Below are 17,539 nucleotides of genomic sequence, written 5' to 3' on the forward strand. Positions count from 1 at the left end.
TATTCAGATGCGGACTGGGCCGGTGATCCGACTGATCGATGCTCTATCACAGGTTTCTGTTTCCTGTTGGGTACTTCTCTTGTCTCATGGCGTAGCAAAAAGCAGGATGTTGTTTCCCGTTCCAGTACTGAGGCTGAGTATCGTGCCCTTGCCGACACCACCTGCGAGCTTGTCTGGCTTCGCTGGCTCTTGGCTGACATGGATTCTCCACAGCCCACTGCTACTCCTCTTTATTGTGACAATCGTAGTGCTATCTACATTGCTCATAATGATGTCTTCCACGAACGCACCAAGCACATTGAGATCGACTGCCACATTACTCGCCAGCATCTCAAGAAAGGCAATCTCAAGTTGTTCTCCATCTCGTCTGCTGACCAGCCTGCTGATATCTTCACCAAGTCTCACCCACCTGGTCGTCTTCGAGATCTTATATCCAAACTCCAGTTGGCTTCCTCCTTGCCACCTCGAGTTTGAGGGGGGATGTTAGTGTATAGATTAGCCCATTGGGCTTAGCCTAGTATATTACTTGTACTATACTTCTATTACTTGTACTGCACACATACCTAGCCTATATAAAGGCTCTCTTTTGTATATTGATACACACATAATATTATACAGACTATTCAGTCATTCTCTCTCTTTTTATATTATTAACAGATACAAGGTCATTTGTTTGGGTTTAACTTACCTCTAGTACTTTTTTAACTAGAGGTTTCCTTTTGTTTCAAATATGCAATGACAAGTGGTAGTGGGTTTTAATCTCTACCTTTTATTTAGTTAGTGGGTGGTGTGACAATTTCTCATTAAAGTAAAATGAGATTTCAGTTTAAAAAGTACTGGAGGTAAGCCAAACCCAATTTGTTTAAGAAATACTTTTAGAAAAATTTTATTAATAAGGAAAAAAGCAACTATTTTTTTTTTTACAGTTTTTTTATTATATATTTCCCATAAAAGTATTATCAGAACTTTTTTATTAACAAATGCCTTAAGAACACCTATTAACCGGTCCATTTTACGTTTAACCTAACTTAATTAGATAAGTAATGCTATAGTTATAAACTATTTTACAACATTTTTATAAATTGTTGATGTGTCTTACTTCTTATTGATTTTCATTTAGGCCTACCATGAACACTACTTTTTTATTTACCAAAAACCATTTACCACATTAACAGTTTGAAAAAAAAAATTGTATCTCTAGCATTACTCTAATTAGATTCAATTTTTCTCTAAAAAAAATTTAATTCAATTTTCAACCCAACATTTATTAAGATAAATGGGTAAGCGTGTGTTTGGATTGGGTATTTGTAGAGTAAATGCTGTGTTTGGAATTTTGGAGCTCGGGTCCCACGCATTGTTCATGGGCCGGCACCCAAGGAAAAATGCAGCAAGTGTTATACATAGTGTTTTCAGCTTTAAAAATTATTTTGCTACAGTATTTTCAGCAATAAGATTTTAGTTTTTAGCAAAATAAGCGGCATTCAGATAGACATTAAATATTAGAATTGGAATGAATTTGGAACAGAGAAACAGAAAATTTAAAAATTTTTAGGGTTTATCTATACTCTATACTACTATTTAAGGGGCTGCACCTGTTTGGACCAGATTTTTTTGTTCTAAAATACCCATACATCCCTATGTTTATGTAGAGACAAAACTAAAGGACAATCAAGTAAAAATACAACCCTAACTTCCACTAAAACAATGCCTAAAAATTAGGGTCATTCTCCTGTTGATTTTCAAATTAATTTATTCACTTATAAATTAGATTCTCAAGATAAAAATTATATATACAACTTCCACTAAAACAATGCCTAAAAATTAGAGTCATTCTTCTATTGATTTTCAAATTGATTTATCCACTTATAAATTAAATTATCAAAATAAAAATTATTATATAAAATAAAAAAACATAGTTTTTTTTTTTTTTTGGCTACTACTACTAAAAAAGTAGAATGCTTCATTACACGCGCGAAGCGCGTGTGATGAGGCTAGTTTATTATTAAAGGAAAAACAAGTTTAGGTTTTAAATATATCTTCTTTTTTTGGTTCCCAAATCCAACCTTTAAACGACTGGGCACTTTTGACCGTTTTGCCCATAAAAGAAGTGGAAAGATCACAATAATAGACCAAGCCAAAAGGGGGGATGTTTATGTAATTTCATCCCTTTCTTGAAAAAATTGACCACCTTTGTTTTCGGGCAAGGGTTTCATTTTTCATAACCACTTTCCCTCGCAAAGCCTCTGAACTCTGTACCTGCGTTTTAGCGTTTACTGACTCTTTCAAGTTTCAACCCAAAAAAAAAAAAAAAAAAACACAACAAAACCCCAAAATCATGTTGCAATCCCCACTTCTCGTACTACGTAAGTTTTTGTACCTGCGTTTTAGCGTTTACTGACTCTTTCAAGTTTCAACCCAAAAAAAAAAAAAAAAAAACACAACAAAACCCCAAAATCATGTTGCAATCCCCACTTCTCGTACTACGTAAGTTTCGTTCTCACATTTTCTCTTTTTCCTATGTTATTGTTATTATTAAATTTCATATTTTTATTTTTTTTGGTTTTGTTTTGTTTTTTTAATAATGTGACGCTGTTGTTTGTGTTTTTAATCTTAAAAAAAAAAATGTCTGTCGGAGAATATGTACATTAAATAAGAATACATGTGAACGACTCTGATTAGTCTGTCGAGATTCATAACCGACCCCATAGTGTAGGGGCTAAGGAATTTTGTTATTGTTGTCGAACGGTAGAAAAGAATTCATGTAGTTGACGCTTATTAGTTGATGAAAATAATTATAGTCGAAACTCGAAACCACTTAAATTTGGATTACAGCGTATATGAGTTGAATTTTGCATCTTTGGCAACAAAAGTTTATATTTTTGTATTCAATTTAGTCAGATGCTTTAGGCCACTAGTTTATTCAAACAAAGTTTGTGATATGGTCTTTTGTCTTAGAAAATGTAGTACCCTTTGTTAGGTTTTGGTTGTCTTCAATGCTAAACAAATTAGTGGGCTTTGAACCTAAGTATTATAGTTCAAGTTTTTATCCAAATTCAAGTAGCCTTAATTAGATTGGTGTGCTTAGGTTTATTTACACTCCAGTTTTTCCAAAATAATCAAAGCTTGTATTAGCTAAATTTCCCTAATTATGTTTTTTTTTTTTTGGGTGGTATCTTGAGAACTAATAATACTTGTCTAGTCCATTAAGACTAATATTGTTGGCCAATGAAAGGACCCACCATTTTCGGAATGTGATTCATGATTATCAGATGAGAGATAAGGGAGAGATGAGAAAATGTAATTAAACCACTTTCTAGCTACTTGAATTATAAGACTTACCTAAGTCCTAGAATTGAAAGAAGCGATCTGGTTCAAAATCTTATTTGGTTTTGCCATCTGCAATGTGAATGTCATCTGTAAGTGATTGTATGGTTAATTCTTCTTTTATGGCCAATATCTCAATAACTTCATGCTCTATGTTGATATCTTTTATTTGCAATTTTTATTTATTTATTTTTTTTAAGTGTAATGTTAAACTATAGCTGGTCACATCCATAACTGAGCTCAGCTGTGTTGTTAAAGTTTGGCTCGTTTTGCAATTCACCTTGAAACTGGTCATAAACATATTTGAGCTGAGCCACCTGTTAAAGTTTGACACTTTAGCAATTGGCTTGTTCATCAAGCTTGTCCTTGGATTTTAACTACATGCTGTTTTGTTACTTAAATTTTGTTTTTGAGAAAGCTGTGTTGTTGGTCTGCTCTTGATGGTGTTTAATCTTCTACCTGATTGTTTATCATGATTGTATGGTACTCTTTTGTCCACTTCCTGTGTATTAGTGTGTCTCATTTTGCCAATAAGATTTCTATTACTTATAAAAATAAGAACAAACGAATTTATTTTTTGAAGTTTTGTTGTACATGTATATTTCTTAGATTCAGTATGTGAAGAGCTTATGCCTTATGGTCTCTTGATGTTTACTATTTGGTGGATGGGTTTTAGTTATTTGGAAGACCTGTCATCATAATTTTATTAATTTGTTTGTTCTATTTGGATTGTGCAGAAGATTCTTTGAAACGTGAGTCGGGAAGTAAGGTGCAACATGCCAATATTCAAGCATCAAAGGTATGATGCATGTTCATTCAGGTTATGTGTTGAATGACTTGAATCCTTATGATAAAATGTTCTATATATATGCCAGTTTGTTATAATTCTTTACCCATGAAATATGGGGTGCAAACCTCCATAAGTATCTGGAAAATTAGGTCTAGTATCTTACTTTGTATGCTTTTGGATGAATAATTGAAACCCTTGAAGATGATTTATACATTTTCTATGGTGTTTAGGCTATGGTGTTCTGATACAGGGCAGTTATGATAATCGGCCTATTTATGCGTATATGGTGGTAGAGATTTTGGAAATTTGTGGTTTATGGGCTTTGGTGTTGCAGATTAATTTTTTATAGTTAGGAAAAGATTGGATTAAAAAGGCCAAGAGAGCAATTCTTGAAAGCAAGACTGTTCGTGAGATTCCCCAGTAAGCACTAAGCAGCAAATAGCAGAGCTTGAAGGCTTGTTTTGATTAGGGAAAATGTATAGGGTTTTGGATTCTTATTAGAATAAGGATAAGTGTTTGATTTGGGATTAAAGAGGAGAAAGGATACTGTAAATTTGAATCGATCTAGGGGCTGTGAAGTGTGAACTGTACATATGAACAGTAACAGGAAAGAGGGAAAGAATAATAAAAAGGGAACAGAGACAAGAAGAATTAGACTTGGCACTTATGCCTTCCCTAGACCATAATAACCAGTTCTCATGAATCAATCTCTATTTTTCTTGAGTATAATGGCATATACTTGTCTTTCTAAATAGGATTAGGATCCTTAGTTTGACTAATAAATTAAATGCCACATATTCATTATAAAAAAAGGAACAATAAGGGTGTAATCCTACCTAGTACCTTAAAAAAAAGGTAATAAGGGTGTAATTCTAATACACAAGAGAAGCACCCTAATATAATATTTCACATGATATTAAATTACTTAAACAAGTCACTTGACTCATCAAATAGGCATGTGACAAAAAGTATGTGGATGGTCTTTTGAGTTGCCATGTAGTGGGATAAAGGAATTTTCATCTAAATTGTTTTGGAGGCAAACTTTGTCCAATTTAAAATATCTATGAACTTCTACAAGTTCAAAGAAGAGAATGAACTAGGGATTGACACCCATTTATAGTGAGACCTTAACAACAGAAGTGTCAGCCAAAGTGTGCACAGTCCTTCCAAAAACACGATTTTTGGCAAAGGAATTTCCTTCCAAGCCTAACCACTATGTTATGAAGTAGTCTCGTTCAATAAAATTATTATTACTTTAAAAAAAAAAACACTCTTTTGTTTATGGAAATGCTTCTTACAAAATGCAAAGAGCTCAACCACCACCTTTACATGACCCACATAAACCCCAAACAAACAAAAGGCAAGGGACCACATTTCCCTAGACATCTCACAAGTCACAATGAAGGAATAAATGATCCAGTTTCTCCCCTTTGATTTACACATATAACATTTATCTGTAATTCAAGTTCAATGATAAGAACCTTCCTCATGTAGCTGCTGTAGTGAAAATGCTTCTATTGGTAGAACTCTGAATTTCCGTGTACTTGTCTAAGGAAAAACTCTTCCTCCCAACCTTAAGGCCTTATAATATATTTTGTCCTTATAGCCATGTCTTTGAGCATATCATATTGACCTTATCCTATGGAAGAATGTTGGTAATATATAATTCATTGAGAAAACTAAGTGTTCTAATTCTCAGTTTTGAACTGTGTTAACAAATTTGCTAAGAAAACTACCATTTGACATGTCCATATACTATGCCCGCCTCACACCTCTATCCCTCCATCACATCCCTATCCCTCACAATGTGAAAAAGTTAAGGATAGGCGTCCTTTAGCGAAATGTCACCGCACAAATGATCATGCCAGAATGGAATTTCGATTCTAAAGCCTACCTCTAACCCAATAATTTTTGAAAACTTCCATAAACTCCTCTAATAGTCTTCCATAATTCATCATGTCCTCTAACTACATCAGAACACCACCCTCCCCAAGAAAAGCAAGATCTACATACCAATGAAAAAATCATAGCCCACAAGTTTGGTCGCATCCATCCATTATTGAAAATCATATATAATTGCATATATAAATTTTTTCCCTGCATGGCTACTTTGGTATTAGCATATGCCTCTTTAGTTCATTGTGAATGTCATGTAGTAATTATTTTTTTCTGATAAGTGAGACAATATATAAATTTCATTTTTGTGATAGTCCATTTTTTTTTCACAAATTAATCTGCAGAATTGTCTTAAACTTATTAGGTTAACATTTGGCCTTATAATTGCATTGCTTAATCAATGTTGCATTCATACTTGACAGGCTGTTGCTGACATAGTCCGCACAACCTTAGGCCCACGATCCATGTTGAAGATGCTACTTGATGCTGGTGGAGGTAATCTTCTTGTTCATTTTAGAGTAGCATATGTTATGTACATATTTAGATTATGGAATTTTATGTAATTAGATGAAATTGTTGCTTAATGTGCTCTTGTAATTTAAGTATGCCTTGCTGTTAGGGACAGCATATTGTTTTTGATAAGCTGCAATATTCATTCAAAAAAGAGGAACAAATGGGCAATCTACCTTGCAGATAGGGTCTAAAGCTCTTGGTAGATTGTCCTTATCAAAACAGAAAGACTAAAGGGATCTAAGAGAGAGCTTTTTTTTTTTTTTTTTTTTGATAAGTAATAAGGATATATATTCAAGAACACTGCCTTATAAATTATAAAAAAAAAAAAAAAAAACCATATATTAGTCCTAGTTCAAGAGGTTTTACATATCATGCTTGACAAAAATGTATTTTGACAAAGGAAAAAGACAAAGCAGGATTCCTCCTGTTGACACCAATTAATCAATATAAGGCACAGCTGGTTAATTGGAGTTGCAGACATACCTCCCATTTGATAATAATAGACAGCCCTCATCTAACTTTCTAACAGCTATCTCTGCTGCTTCTCTTGTTTTAAATATAACTAAAGCTTGACCTACAACAACAACAAACTACCGTGTCACAATTGAGGTAAAAGCAATACTGAAAATATCATTTCAGCTGTGCTCTGTATTTACGAGCAAAACATATCATTAATTGATGACTTTCCAAGACATCATCCAGTCTTTGTTCCAAAGAGGAAAAAGAAAAAACTACCCAGTTGGTTGACAATATAGTTAAGGTAAAGGTGCCTGTCTTCATACCAGAGTGAGGGCTAGAAATTGAAGTCTGCTGAATCATCTTTGCTGTGCAACTTTCCTTGAAGCCATGCCAAACAATATCCTAGTAAATAATTTAATGTTTATTGAGATTGGATAATACATCCTCAAAATGGAGGTGGGAAAAGGAGAAAAACTTTACAAAACAAAAAACCGACATAAACAGCAATGTCTGAATTGTGTAGTGGCCACCATAACTAAAAAGATGGAACAATTAAAAAACATAATAATATTTTTCTTAGAAAATAACTACAACTACAAGTAATTTTAAGGTCGGCTATTAATCCTAAAGACTAATCAGAGTGGGCTACATGTGTTCGTCTCTCCATTCTATCATATCCAACATCATACTCTCTGTCACCTCCTTCATTGACAAATCATTTTTACTTCTACAAACACTATATTAGGTCTTCCTCTACCTCTTTTTGTTCCCTCAGATCACTCACTCACTAATAAATTAGTTGCCCTCCTCTACACTTGACCAACCATACCCATTGATTCTCCTCATTTCATCAAACGGAGCTAGACCTATCTTTAAACAAATTTATTTATTCTATATCTTATCTTTCCCTATATTTCTCCCTATCCATCTCAACATTCTTATTTCAACTACGCTCATTTTGTGAACATGTAGCTTCTTATTTTTTTTGATAAGTAATAAGGATATATATTCAAGAACACTGCCTTATGCAGAAAAACATAAGGCAGAGAGAAAAATACAGATAGAGCAGATTAAGAAAAGAGAAAAAAGAAGAAAGAGAAAATACTAAATGCAAAGGAGAGAGCTAAGGAACATAGGGAGAGAGTCACTAGAGGTGATTCCCCCTACACCAGTCAAACAGGGAGCCACTGAAAGAAGCCAATAATTGGTCATCCAAGCTTTCCAAGTCCTCAAAAGTCCTCCAATTTCGCTCCCTCCAAAGCCACCACATTAAGCACAAAGGAGCTAGATTCCAAATGCTTGACGAATGTTTTCCAAGCCAATTCCACCAACCAAAGAGAGTATCTGCAATTGTTCTTGGCAAGACCCAAGAAATCCCAAAAGATCTTAACACCAAACTCCACAACCTATGAGCCTTACCACAATGAAGTAGCAAATGATCCACCATCTCCCCATTACAACGGCACATAATGCACCAATCAACAATATGCATCCCTCTACCTCTCAAATTATCACCTGTAAGGATCTTATCCCACACAGCAGTCCACACAAAGAAGGAGACATGCTGAGGAGCCTTCACCTTCCATACACCTTTCTAAGGAAAAATAAAGGGCAAAGGTCTTCTTAACTTATTGTAAAACGATCGGACAACAAAATCCCCATTCTTTGTCAACTTCCATCGCATACGATCTCCATTCTTAGTGGGAGGTAGATTAGAACCCAATGTGCGGAGAAAATCCTCCACATCACCCATTTCCCAATCATCTGGTCTTCGAATAAAATGAACATCCTAGCTTCTCCGTTTCTCTATCCCCAACCGTTCAAGAGAAGAGGCCACCGATGCCTTTCTATTGGAAGCCATCCCAAGCACATTTGAAAAAGTCAATTGAAGTGGAGACTCCCCATACCATTGATCTATCCAAAGCTTAACTCTTATCTTCCACCCCTACCTCAAACCAAATATTTTTGCTAAATTCCTCCTAACCCATTCGGATACTTCTCCATAGGCCACACCCGTGTACCCTGCTACCTAGCTTGTAAGTCCATCCCCCCCATTCTTCTCCAAACTTTAGAGCTACAACCCTTCTCCAAAGCCTTGTCTCCTCGATCCCAAACCGCTATAACCACTTCCCTAGTAAGGCTTTATTAAAAGTAGTTAATTTCCTTACTCCTAACCCACCATATTCCAAAGGTGCACACACCTTGTCCCATCCCATCAAATGAGTCTTGGAATCCCCCCACAAGAAATCCCTATGCAACCTCTCAATTTTATTGGCCACATGCGTAGGGATGGTAAAAAGAGATAAATAATATGTAGGAAGACTAGATAGAGTGCTCTTAAGCAACGTTAGTCTTCCACCTTTAGACAAATACATCTTCTTCCATCTGGCCAACTTACGCTCAGTTCTCTCTAGGATAGGATTCCAGACACTAGGGGACTTGTAGGACGCCCCTAATGGCATACCAAGATAGGTCATAGGCAAAGACCCAATCCAACAGCCCAAAAACTTTGCCAAAACATGGACATTTGGCACCTCCCCAATGGGAATCATCTCACTCTTCAGCGTATTAACCTTTAAACCTGTCACTACCTGGAAACAAAGAAGAAGCATCCGAACATGTAGAATCTACTCCTCATCTGCCTCACAAAACAGAATCGTATCATTCGCAAACAAAAGATGCGAGACACAAACCCCTTCACCCCGACTACCATCAGCTCTAAAACCTTGAAGCAAACCAGCCCTTTTAGCTCTTTTTACCATCCTATTGAAGACTTCCATCATAACCAGAAACAGCAAGGGAGATAGCGGGTCCCCTTGTCTTAATCCCCTCGAACTCCCAAAAAAATCAACTAGAGACCCATTAAACAAGACAGAGAATTGGATAGTAGATATGCAAGTGGGGATCCACCTATACCACCTTGTCCCAAATCCCATTCTCTTCAACAAATCTAGAAGAGCCTCTCAGTTCACATGATCATAGACTTTCTCAATATCTAATTTGCAAATAACCCCGGAGTCTTACTCTTCACCTTGCTATCAACGCACTCATTGGCAATAAGAACTGAATCAAGAATCTTTCTACCACCCACAAAACTGTTCTGAGACTCAGATATTAGCCGATCCAAAACCTCTTTCAGGCGGTTTGCCAAAACCTTAGCCAAAATCTTGTAAACACTCCCCACCAAACTAATAGGTCTAAAATCTCGAATATTGGAGGCATCATTCTTTTTAGGGATTAAGGCTATGAACGTTGCATTGAGAGATTTTTCAAACTTACTGTGTTGATAAAACTCTTCAAACACAGCATAGACATCTCTTTCCACAACTTCCCAACAATGGTGATAGAAAGCCATAGAGAAACCATCAAGACTTGGAGCTTTATCTCCTTCCAACTCTTTGACAACTCAAAGAATCTCCTCCTTCTCAAACCTCCGTTCAAGCCAGTCCCTCTCCAACCCCTCTAACTGATCAAAATCTAGATCTTCCACAAAAGGCCTCCAGTCCTTAGTCTCCATGTACAAGTTTTTATAAAACTGTACAGCTTGGTTAGCCATCTTTGCAGCTGCATTGCAGTCCCTTTTGACCCAGCAAAAGCAACAAATTAAAAATAAAGTATTTAAACTTAACACCTTTGATCACATTACTAATGGACCAATCTGGGGAAATGTCCGCTGAAACTAGTGGATCGAGACAGTTCTTGGCATCATTCTCAATGATAATATAGCTCCATCCTTTCTCTCGAGCAAGTTCGACTCCCCATAGTACTGCATGAGTTTCTGCCAAGATAGGGGAGCTCTTTCTAAATATTTTTGGCAATATCTTTATAACTGTACCTCTGCAGTCCCTAGCTATGGCTGCTAAAGCTGAGTGGGATTCTGCAATAGCTGCATCTACATTGATCTTGATGTGTCCAGGTGGAGGAGGTTTTCACAGGTACTGCAATTGATTGGGTGGAGGGGTGGGCTTTGGGGCAAATGCTGTGGAGTATTTGATGAACTTGTGTTGGCCCTGAGATATAGACTTCTGGATATCAATTTGTTCACTTTGGAATAAAGCTTGATTTCTGCAGTACCATATTTCATCCAGGATGTAGGCCATAATTAGGCATACAAGCCAAAGATCTTCCTTGGTTAAAGGAGGATTTTTTTTTTTTTGGAGGGGGGGGGGTCTGTCTTCCTCAACCTCCTGATTGCACTGACACCAGCCTTGCTCAGATAGTGGCAGGCCAAATCGCTGAGTCCCTTCTCTGTTATTACCAAATCTGGTTTAAACTTCAGTATCTGCACGCAAAGGCTCTCAATGTATTCTTCTTCCATTTTCAACAGGATGCTCCAATCTTCTTCTTTGACTAACTCAGCATTTGTTTGATTCTCACCTTTCTTGTACTCAAGGGGACAATCAAGAAGTATAATACGTGGGTTGACAATCTTTCTTCTCATTTTGCCAGGGACAATTACATCCTTATTAATCATAACTCCCTTAAGAACCTTTGAATCTTCCAACTGGCCACCTGGAACCTTCTCAACCTTTATGTACTTCTTAATATCCACCTCTCGCAAACCTTGGCCAAGGTCCACACCAACAGTTGTTGTTGCATCAAGTGCTAAATCCTGAAATTTAGAGAGAAAAATGTGTATGTACTTAATATACCAGAGCAAATAATAACAAGGTTTTCTAGTGTGTAAGGCTCCTAGCAATTGGTCCTCCCCGACCCCACCCCCACCCCCACAAAACACACATGCAAGGAAAAGCCACAGAAAGATTTCAACTATAACTGTTCCTAAGTGTGCTCATGTAGTGAGGAATTTATGATGGAACCTTAGCAGACACACACACACAAACACACAAAAGATGCTAATCACAATGAAAAGTAGTGTTGCCATTTTCCTTTGAAACCCAGGGCAATTTTATAAAGAACTAACTAAAAGACTTTAGGCCACGGTTTCTTGAACATTAGTAAGACTGCTCATAACCTGAAATTCTTATAGAAGAGTTTCTTGAATTACCAATTCTCCAAAAGCTTAAGCTATTAGAAGATGGTAAATTTAATCATTTTACCACAGGTACTGTGGAGGAAACAAGGATCGAACTTAGGACTTCTTGCTCTAATACTATATTAAATGACCGATTGTTCCAAAAACTTAAGATATTAGAAGATGGTAAATCATTTAACCACATAATTTTAACAAGTTTAAATCAGGAAGTGAAGTTTGAGTCATTGGAAAATGCCAAGGCCTTGGATCAGGTAGGAAAAGGGTGGAGCTGGTTTTTGCTACATTTGAGATCCAATATACATACAAGAGAAGGAAAAAAAAAATCAGTAATGCCATGCATAAACTGATGTATAAACATGAGTGATCCAACTCCTAGATTTGAATCAAAGGATGAGCAACCCTTAGAGGTATTTCCTTGGCCTTGAGAAGGCCTCTATAAGCTTCATGGGTAAATTCAACAGCCTAACCATATTTTTAATTATAGAAGTTGCAAATATCTTAAGGAAATAATAAAAATCTGTTTTCAAAGCCTTCATAAAACTATTAATATGAAGAAAATACTTACAGCAATTAAATCACCAAATTGACTAGTGAACTTTGTTCCTATACAGCTCTTAATTAGCCCCAACATCATTGCACCTGTAATATTTCATAAAATCAATTGTATAACACATAGGAAGTTAACATTACAAGCAATGACTTTCACAAAGATATCCCACAGACTAAGTGCTATCTTTTCACATTGAACATTTGTGCTCAAGAAAAGATATACTTTAATAGGCTAAAAAGGACAATGTTAAGGTACCTGGTAGCTGTGTCCTAGTTTTGCATGGCCAACATACCCAGAACCTTAATTTCAATACCAAGGTCCCTTCTAGGAATCTAACATGGGTGAAACCCAAGGCCTTTGTATAAGAATTTATTTTTTAAATAAGTAATCAAGTTTATTATTTCAAAAAAATCGTCAAAGTATACATGAAGTATACCGGATGAATAATACAACTAAATTCTGAGTTCAAAAGTCCATAAAATCTAAGAAATAGAAGAAATATATGTCCCCAAGCCATCATCCACTCAGACAACAATTTAAGAAGGTTTATTTCCAAGTTGAACCTTGTCCATTCACAACCCACAAAGGTTCTAGCATTTCTTTCACACCACATCAGACAATGAGGAACAGCCTGTCATATTGCACTGTTTCTATGTCTCCCAAATTGGCCTTGCCAAAAAGATTGTAATTCCAAGACCACCTTGATAACTAGAATAATATAAACACACATGCATGCGAGTGCGCACGTGTTTGACCTCAAGGTGGAGTTAGCATCCTCCACAAGTTGTAGAGGGACATAGATATGAACATAGATATACGTATCAAGACCATAAACAAAACATAAATCCTAGGATTTATAGATACTCAACCCAAATAATTGCAGCCATAGCTAGGAAAGGATCATATCTTCAACTAATCATCTGCACTAGCAATTTTCTGGTCTTATTCCCCTTGTACTGGCTTTAGTTGCAAGATATCAATATTGACTAACTTTGCCTAGTAAAACAAGACAAATGATCCATAAGGTACCCCCTATTTTTCCCTTTTTTGGTGGGAAGGACTCTACAATCTACATCTGAATTTTTGAATCTGCAACTTCTTTTTTTTTTTTTTTTTTTTTTTTTGAGAGTTTCAACTTATGGCTTTTGCTCCTTGATTATAACTCTTCATCATCAGACTAAGACACCAATAAGCTTTTAGTATAGGCGGAGATTGAACCCCAGATCTTTTATTCAACCATCAGAAACTTTACTAATTGAACTAACTAGAACCCACAAATTTGCAATTTATATAAAGAAACATGCATTTTGAAAACATTGTAGAACCATAATGAAAAACGTATAAATTTAGAGGGGTTTAACCAAAAAAAAAAAAAAGGCAATATTGACCTCATTACAAATTACATATGGCTAACTTGGATCGTACACATTGAAAATTGGTATTAGCGAAAATACAATTAAAATTTGGTTTCACTGGTTAGAGTGACATCAGAGTGTACCTTCATCATCTACTCATTGGAAAAAAATAAATTCAAAATTCAAAAGAATATGCAATTTAGTGTTTGTTAAGGCATCAAAGAATTGACATTCTTTTCTAAGATTAAGAAGAGAAAAGCTCCAGTGCATCAAATGCATACACAAGCTATCATTAAGAATTTACGCAAAGAATTAACATTTTCATACTCTGTCTAAAGATTTGAATTTTAATACAGAGAACGACAAATGAAGATATAAGTTATCATCATATTCTGTGATTATGAAATCAAGAAGCTCAATTAGATAATGTTGAATATAACACTTTCATAACTCATTCACATTTTGAAATAAACATTTAAAAGTGACATACAACAACAACAAAACCTTAGTCCCAAAATTTGGGATCGGCTATTGATCCTTGACAAATTAGATTGGGTCGGTCACATGAATTTTTTTCCTTCATTCTACTCTATTTAAATTCATGCTCTCTGATACTATCCTAATTGACATGCCCTATTTAATTAATTCTACTAAAGTTATTTTTGGCCTTTCTCTAACTTTTTTTGCTCCCTCGACCTGAATTAACTTGCTCTTTTTTTTTTATGGTTTATTACTCACTCGCTCTTCACCAAACCATCTCAAGGACTCTCTAAATTTTTAAAATGAATTTAAAAAAATAAAGTATTCAACACTATCAATTCTTAGTAATGACCATTATAAGTATGGACAAAACATTGTTGGCACACTTCTTGATGGCTCCAACTTGTAGGAAAATTGGCAATTCTAATTCAATGATTAGATTTGACATACCTATGTAAATATACAGAAATTTAAGAAATTAGTTATAAATAGATTAGTACTGAACTTACGATCCTTCAAGTCAATGGACATTGCAATTTTGTCAAGCACAGCAATAGCATCCTCCAAAGCTTTGTTGTAGGCTAAAACCCAAGAAAATGTTTGCATATAGCAGAAGCAAAGTTATGATTCATAATGGAAAGAGAAAAGAGAGGGGAAAAGCTATGTACAAGAACTTTTAACACTACCTCGGCAAATGATTGTGGGATGATAATCCTTGTCAATGAAGGCCTTGGCAACATGGAGCATCTCACCAGCTTCAACAAATTTTAATTTCAAAAGTAAAACAAAGGAGATTCATTATAAATACACAAAACTACAAATATAATGTCACCTCCAGCATTAAGAATAAGTAGAAATTCTCTACAAGTAAAAATCATGTACTAAACCTCTCACTTGAGAGTCATAAACCAACTTGAGAAGCTAAAACTGTGAAATAATCACATCTTTTATTTATCCATTGATATTAGATTCAGAAAGATTAACGATTATGATATTTTCTGTTCCAAGTTAAAACCTTACCAAGGACAATGACAGATGTTGTCCCATCTCCTACTTCTTCGTCTTGGGTACGGCTAAGTTCAATCATTGACTATCACCACCAATCAAAAAGAAACATATATTAGAATAACAAGTCAATAAGTTCTAACTCAAATAGCACCTCCTACCCTTGTAAGAGAAAGGTAGAGGATGAGGTTGTGGGTTCAAGACCCATTGGGTACTAACTACCAATCAAAAAGACATTTTAGAATCACAAAGGAAAAAAATAAATAAATAAAAGGGCTAAATAGTAATAGAATATGACATAAGGTGCCCATTTGGATTGGGCTGAAACAGCTGAAACGCGCATCTGCGTTTCAGTTTTTTTATTTTATTTTTTTTCACGTGTTTCAAGCTAATATTTTTTACTGTTCATTCACTGTTGCGGCTGCTGTTCATGAACAGTAGCCATAATATCTGACTTTTCTCGTGAACAGTGCATAGTGTGCACTGTTCATAGACCCACAAATTTCACTTTTCATCAACTTTTTCATTAAAATGGGTCCCACGGTACTATTTACACATTTAAAAATTATTTGCTATAGTGTTTTCAGTTTTCAGCTTTCAACTGTATCCAAATGGACCCAAGGTTGAATATATAATTCAGTTCAAATTAGAAATTTTAGGCAAAAGCCAAACTGCACGCAAAAGAATAAAGAAGAATGTAATTTGTGAAATATCACACAGTATATTACAATCCAGTAAAAAGGAGAACTAGATCATGCCTTTGCTGCTGGGTGTGCAAGATCCAATTCACGTAGAATAGCATTTCCGTCATTAGTGACTACAATTCCTGTAAAAAATGAGCTAAATTTACCCCAGTATTCTAATATGAAAAATATCAAAGAAAACATAAGCAATGATGCTTTACTATTTTTTAACACTAGATAGCCAACCCCAACCCCAAAACTCCTTTTTTTTTTATCCCCTTTTAATTTTGTGAGGTCCTGAAGAGGTTACAAAACACAATAACGAAGCTAGATCTTCCAAAAACATGGGAAAAATATATATACATACGTACATACATACATATATAAACACACACACACATACACTCTTTGATTATGATGTTGCAATAGCAATAACATATATGCTGTATTGCAACAATAACATATATGCTGTAACACCGACAGCATATATGTTATTGCTATTGCAACATCATAATCAAAGAACATATACATCTGTCAGCATATGGAATGACCCATGGGTACCGTGGATCCAAGGCTTCATCCCTAAGCCCAAATCCAAGCTCACAGCCCAATCCCCTCTCATTGTAGCTCAACTCATTAGCCATGATTGCCACGAGTGGAATACCAGGATTGTTCAAGCAAACTTTGAACCTGTGTCAGCCCAAGCAATTCTCTCAATCCCTTTGCCTGTCCGAGCCAAGCCAGACAAGCTCATTTGGTCCCCTAATCCCAAGGGGCATTTCTCTGTACACAGCTTATGAGTAAGTTACTGACCAATCAAGCAGATCCACAAATGCAGAAGTACACTGGAAAAGGCTATAGAAACTCGAGCACCTGAAAGGGTAGAAAGTGTCAACGCACTCCCAACAAAAGATAACATGCCTAAAAGGGTAGAATATATTGACCCAACTTGTGTCCTGTGCAGCCAAGAAGAAGAATCATGCTGTCCTTATTCCTCCACTGCCTGTGGCAAAAGCAATATGGTATGGTAGCGGTTGGGAATTCAAATTGGACTGACATCACAACCTGTGGAGGCACAGCCAATATTGTTCTGAACCCCCCNTTCCTTTTTTTTTTGGGGGGGGGGGGTGTTGTATGTGAGAGTTTATTATATTCGTGTGATAATGACTGAAATATATTGATGCATATTGAATTGTGGTTGATTCTTGCAAATGATGACTGAAAAGCAAAGAAAATGCTTAACATAAACCTCATTTTTACTGTGATGGGGAATTACATCAGGGAATTACACTTTAAGAAATTCCGCTATGCAAATTGTTTATCTAATGCTGTGAATGTGTTCGTTGCGTGCTTGATTTATGTAGGTCAACAAGGGTGTAATACTAATTATTTATGTCTTTTACAAATGGACATCATTTTGGTTTATGAATCACTCAACGCAGATTGAAAATCAGTGCATTGAGCTCTAGTACTTGTTGAATGTTGAGT

At 35.7% G+C, this 17,539-nt stretch overlaps 1 protein-coding gene and 1 long non-coding RNA gene across 2 annotated transcripts; one reads left to right on the top strand and one right to left on the bottom strand.

The window, feature by feature from the left end:
* The first annotated feature begins 2,379 nt into the window (after positions 1-2,379).
* Positions 2,380-6,787, top strand: LOC136069004 (uncharacterized). Its single transcript, XR_010630293.1, has 3 exons — positions 2,380-2,484; positions 4,062-4,123; positions 6,433-6,787. It is a non-coding gene; the product is annotated as an uncharacterized LOC136069004 (long non-coding RNA).
* A 4,327-nt stretch (positions 6,788-11,114) lies between these two features.
* Positions 11,115-16,292, bottom strand: LOC136069011 (T-complex protein 1 subunit gamma-like). Its single transcript, XM_065777026.1, has 6 exons — positions 16,127-16,292; positions 15,384-15,453; positions 15,050-15,118; positions 14,873-14,944; positions 12,544-12,617; positions 11,115-11,594 (listed from the first exon to the last, which is right to left on the bottom strand). Exons 1-6 carry the CDS (start codon positions 16,253-16,255, stop codon positions 11,115-11,117), a joined length of 894 nt encoding a protein of 297 aa, XP_065633098.1. The 5' UTR covers positions 16,256-16,292.
* Between the last annotated feature and the right edge of the window lie 1,247 nt (positions 16,293-17,539).

This window comes from Quercus suber, unplaced genomic scaffold (genome assembly GCF_002906115.3).
Source record: "Quercus suber isolate HL8 unplaced genomic scaffold, Cork oak 2.0 scaffold_147, whole genome shotgun sequence".
Classification (NCBI taxonomy): Eukaryota; Viridiplantae; Streptophyta; class Magnoliopsida; order Fagales; family Fagaceae; genus Quercus; species Quercus suber.

What these genes read in the sequence shown, in the direction of transcription:
- LOC136069011 (XM_065777026.1), bottom strand. Translation starts at nt 16,255, where the DNA reads ATGTTTTCTTTGATATTTTTCATATTAGAATACTGGGGTAAATTTAGC. An exon ending in TTGCACACCCAGCAGCAAAG is followed by an intron (nt 15,454 to 16,126) that starts GCATGATCTAGT and finishes TGGTGGTGATAG; the next exon opens with TCAATGATTGAACTTAGCCG. An exon ending in TCCCACAATCATTTGCCGAG is followed by an intron (nt 14,945 to 15,049) that starts GTAGTGTTAAAA and finishes CTTGGGTTTTAG; the next exon opens with CCTACAACAAAGCTTTGGAG.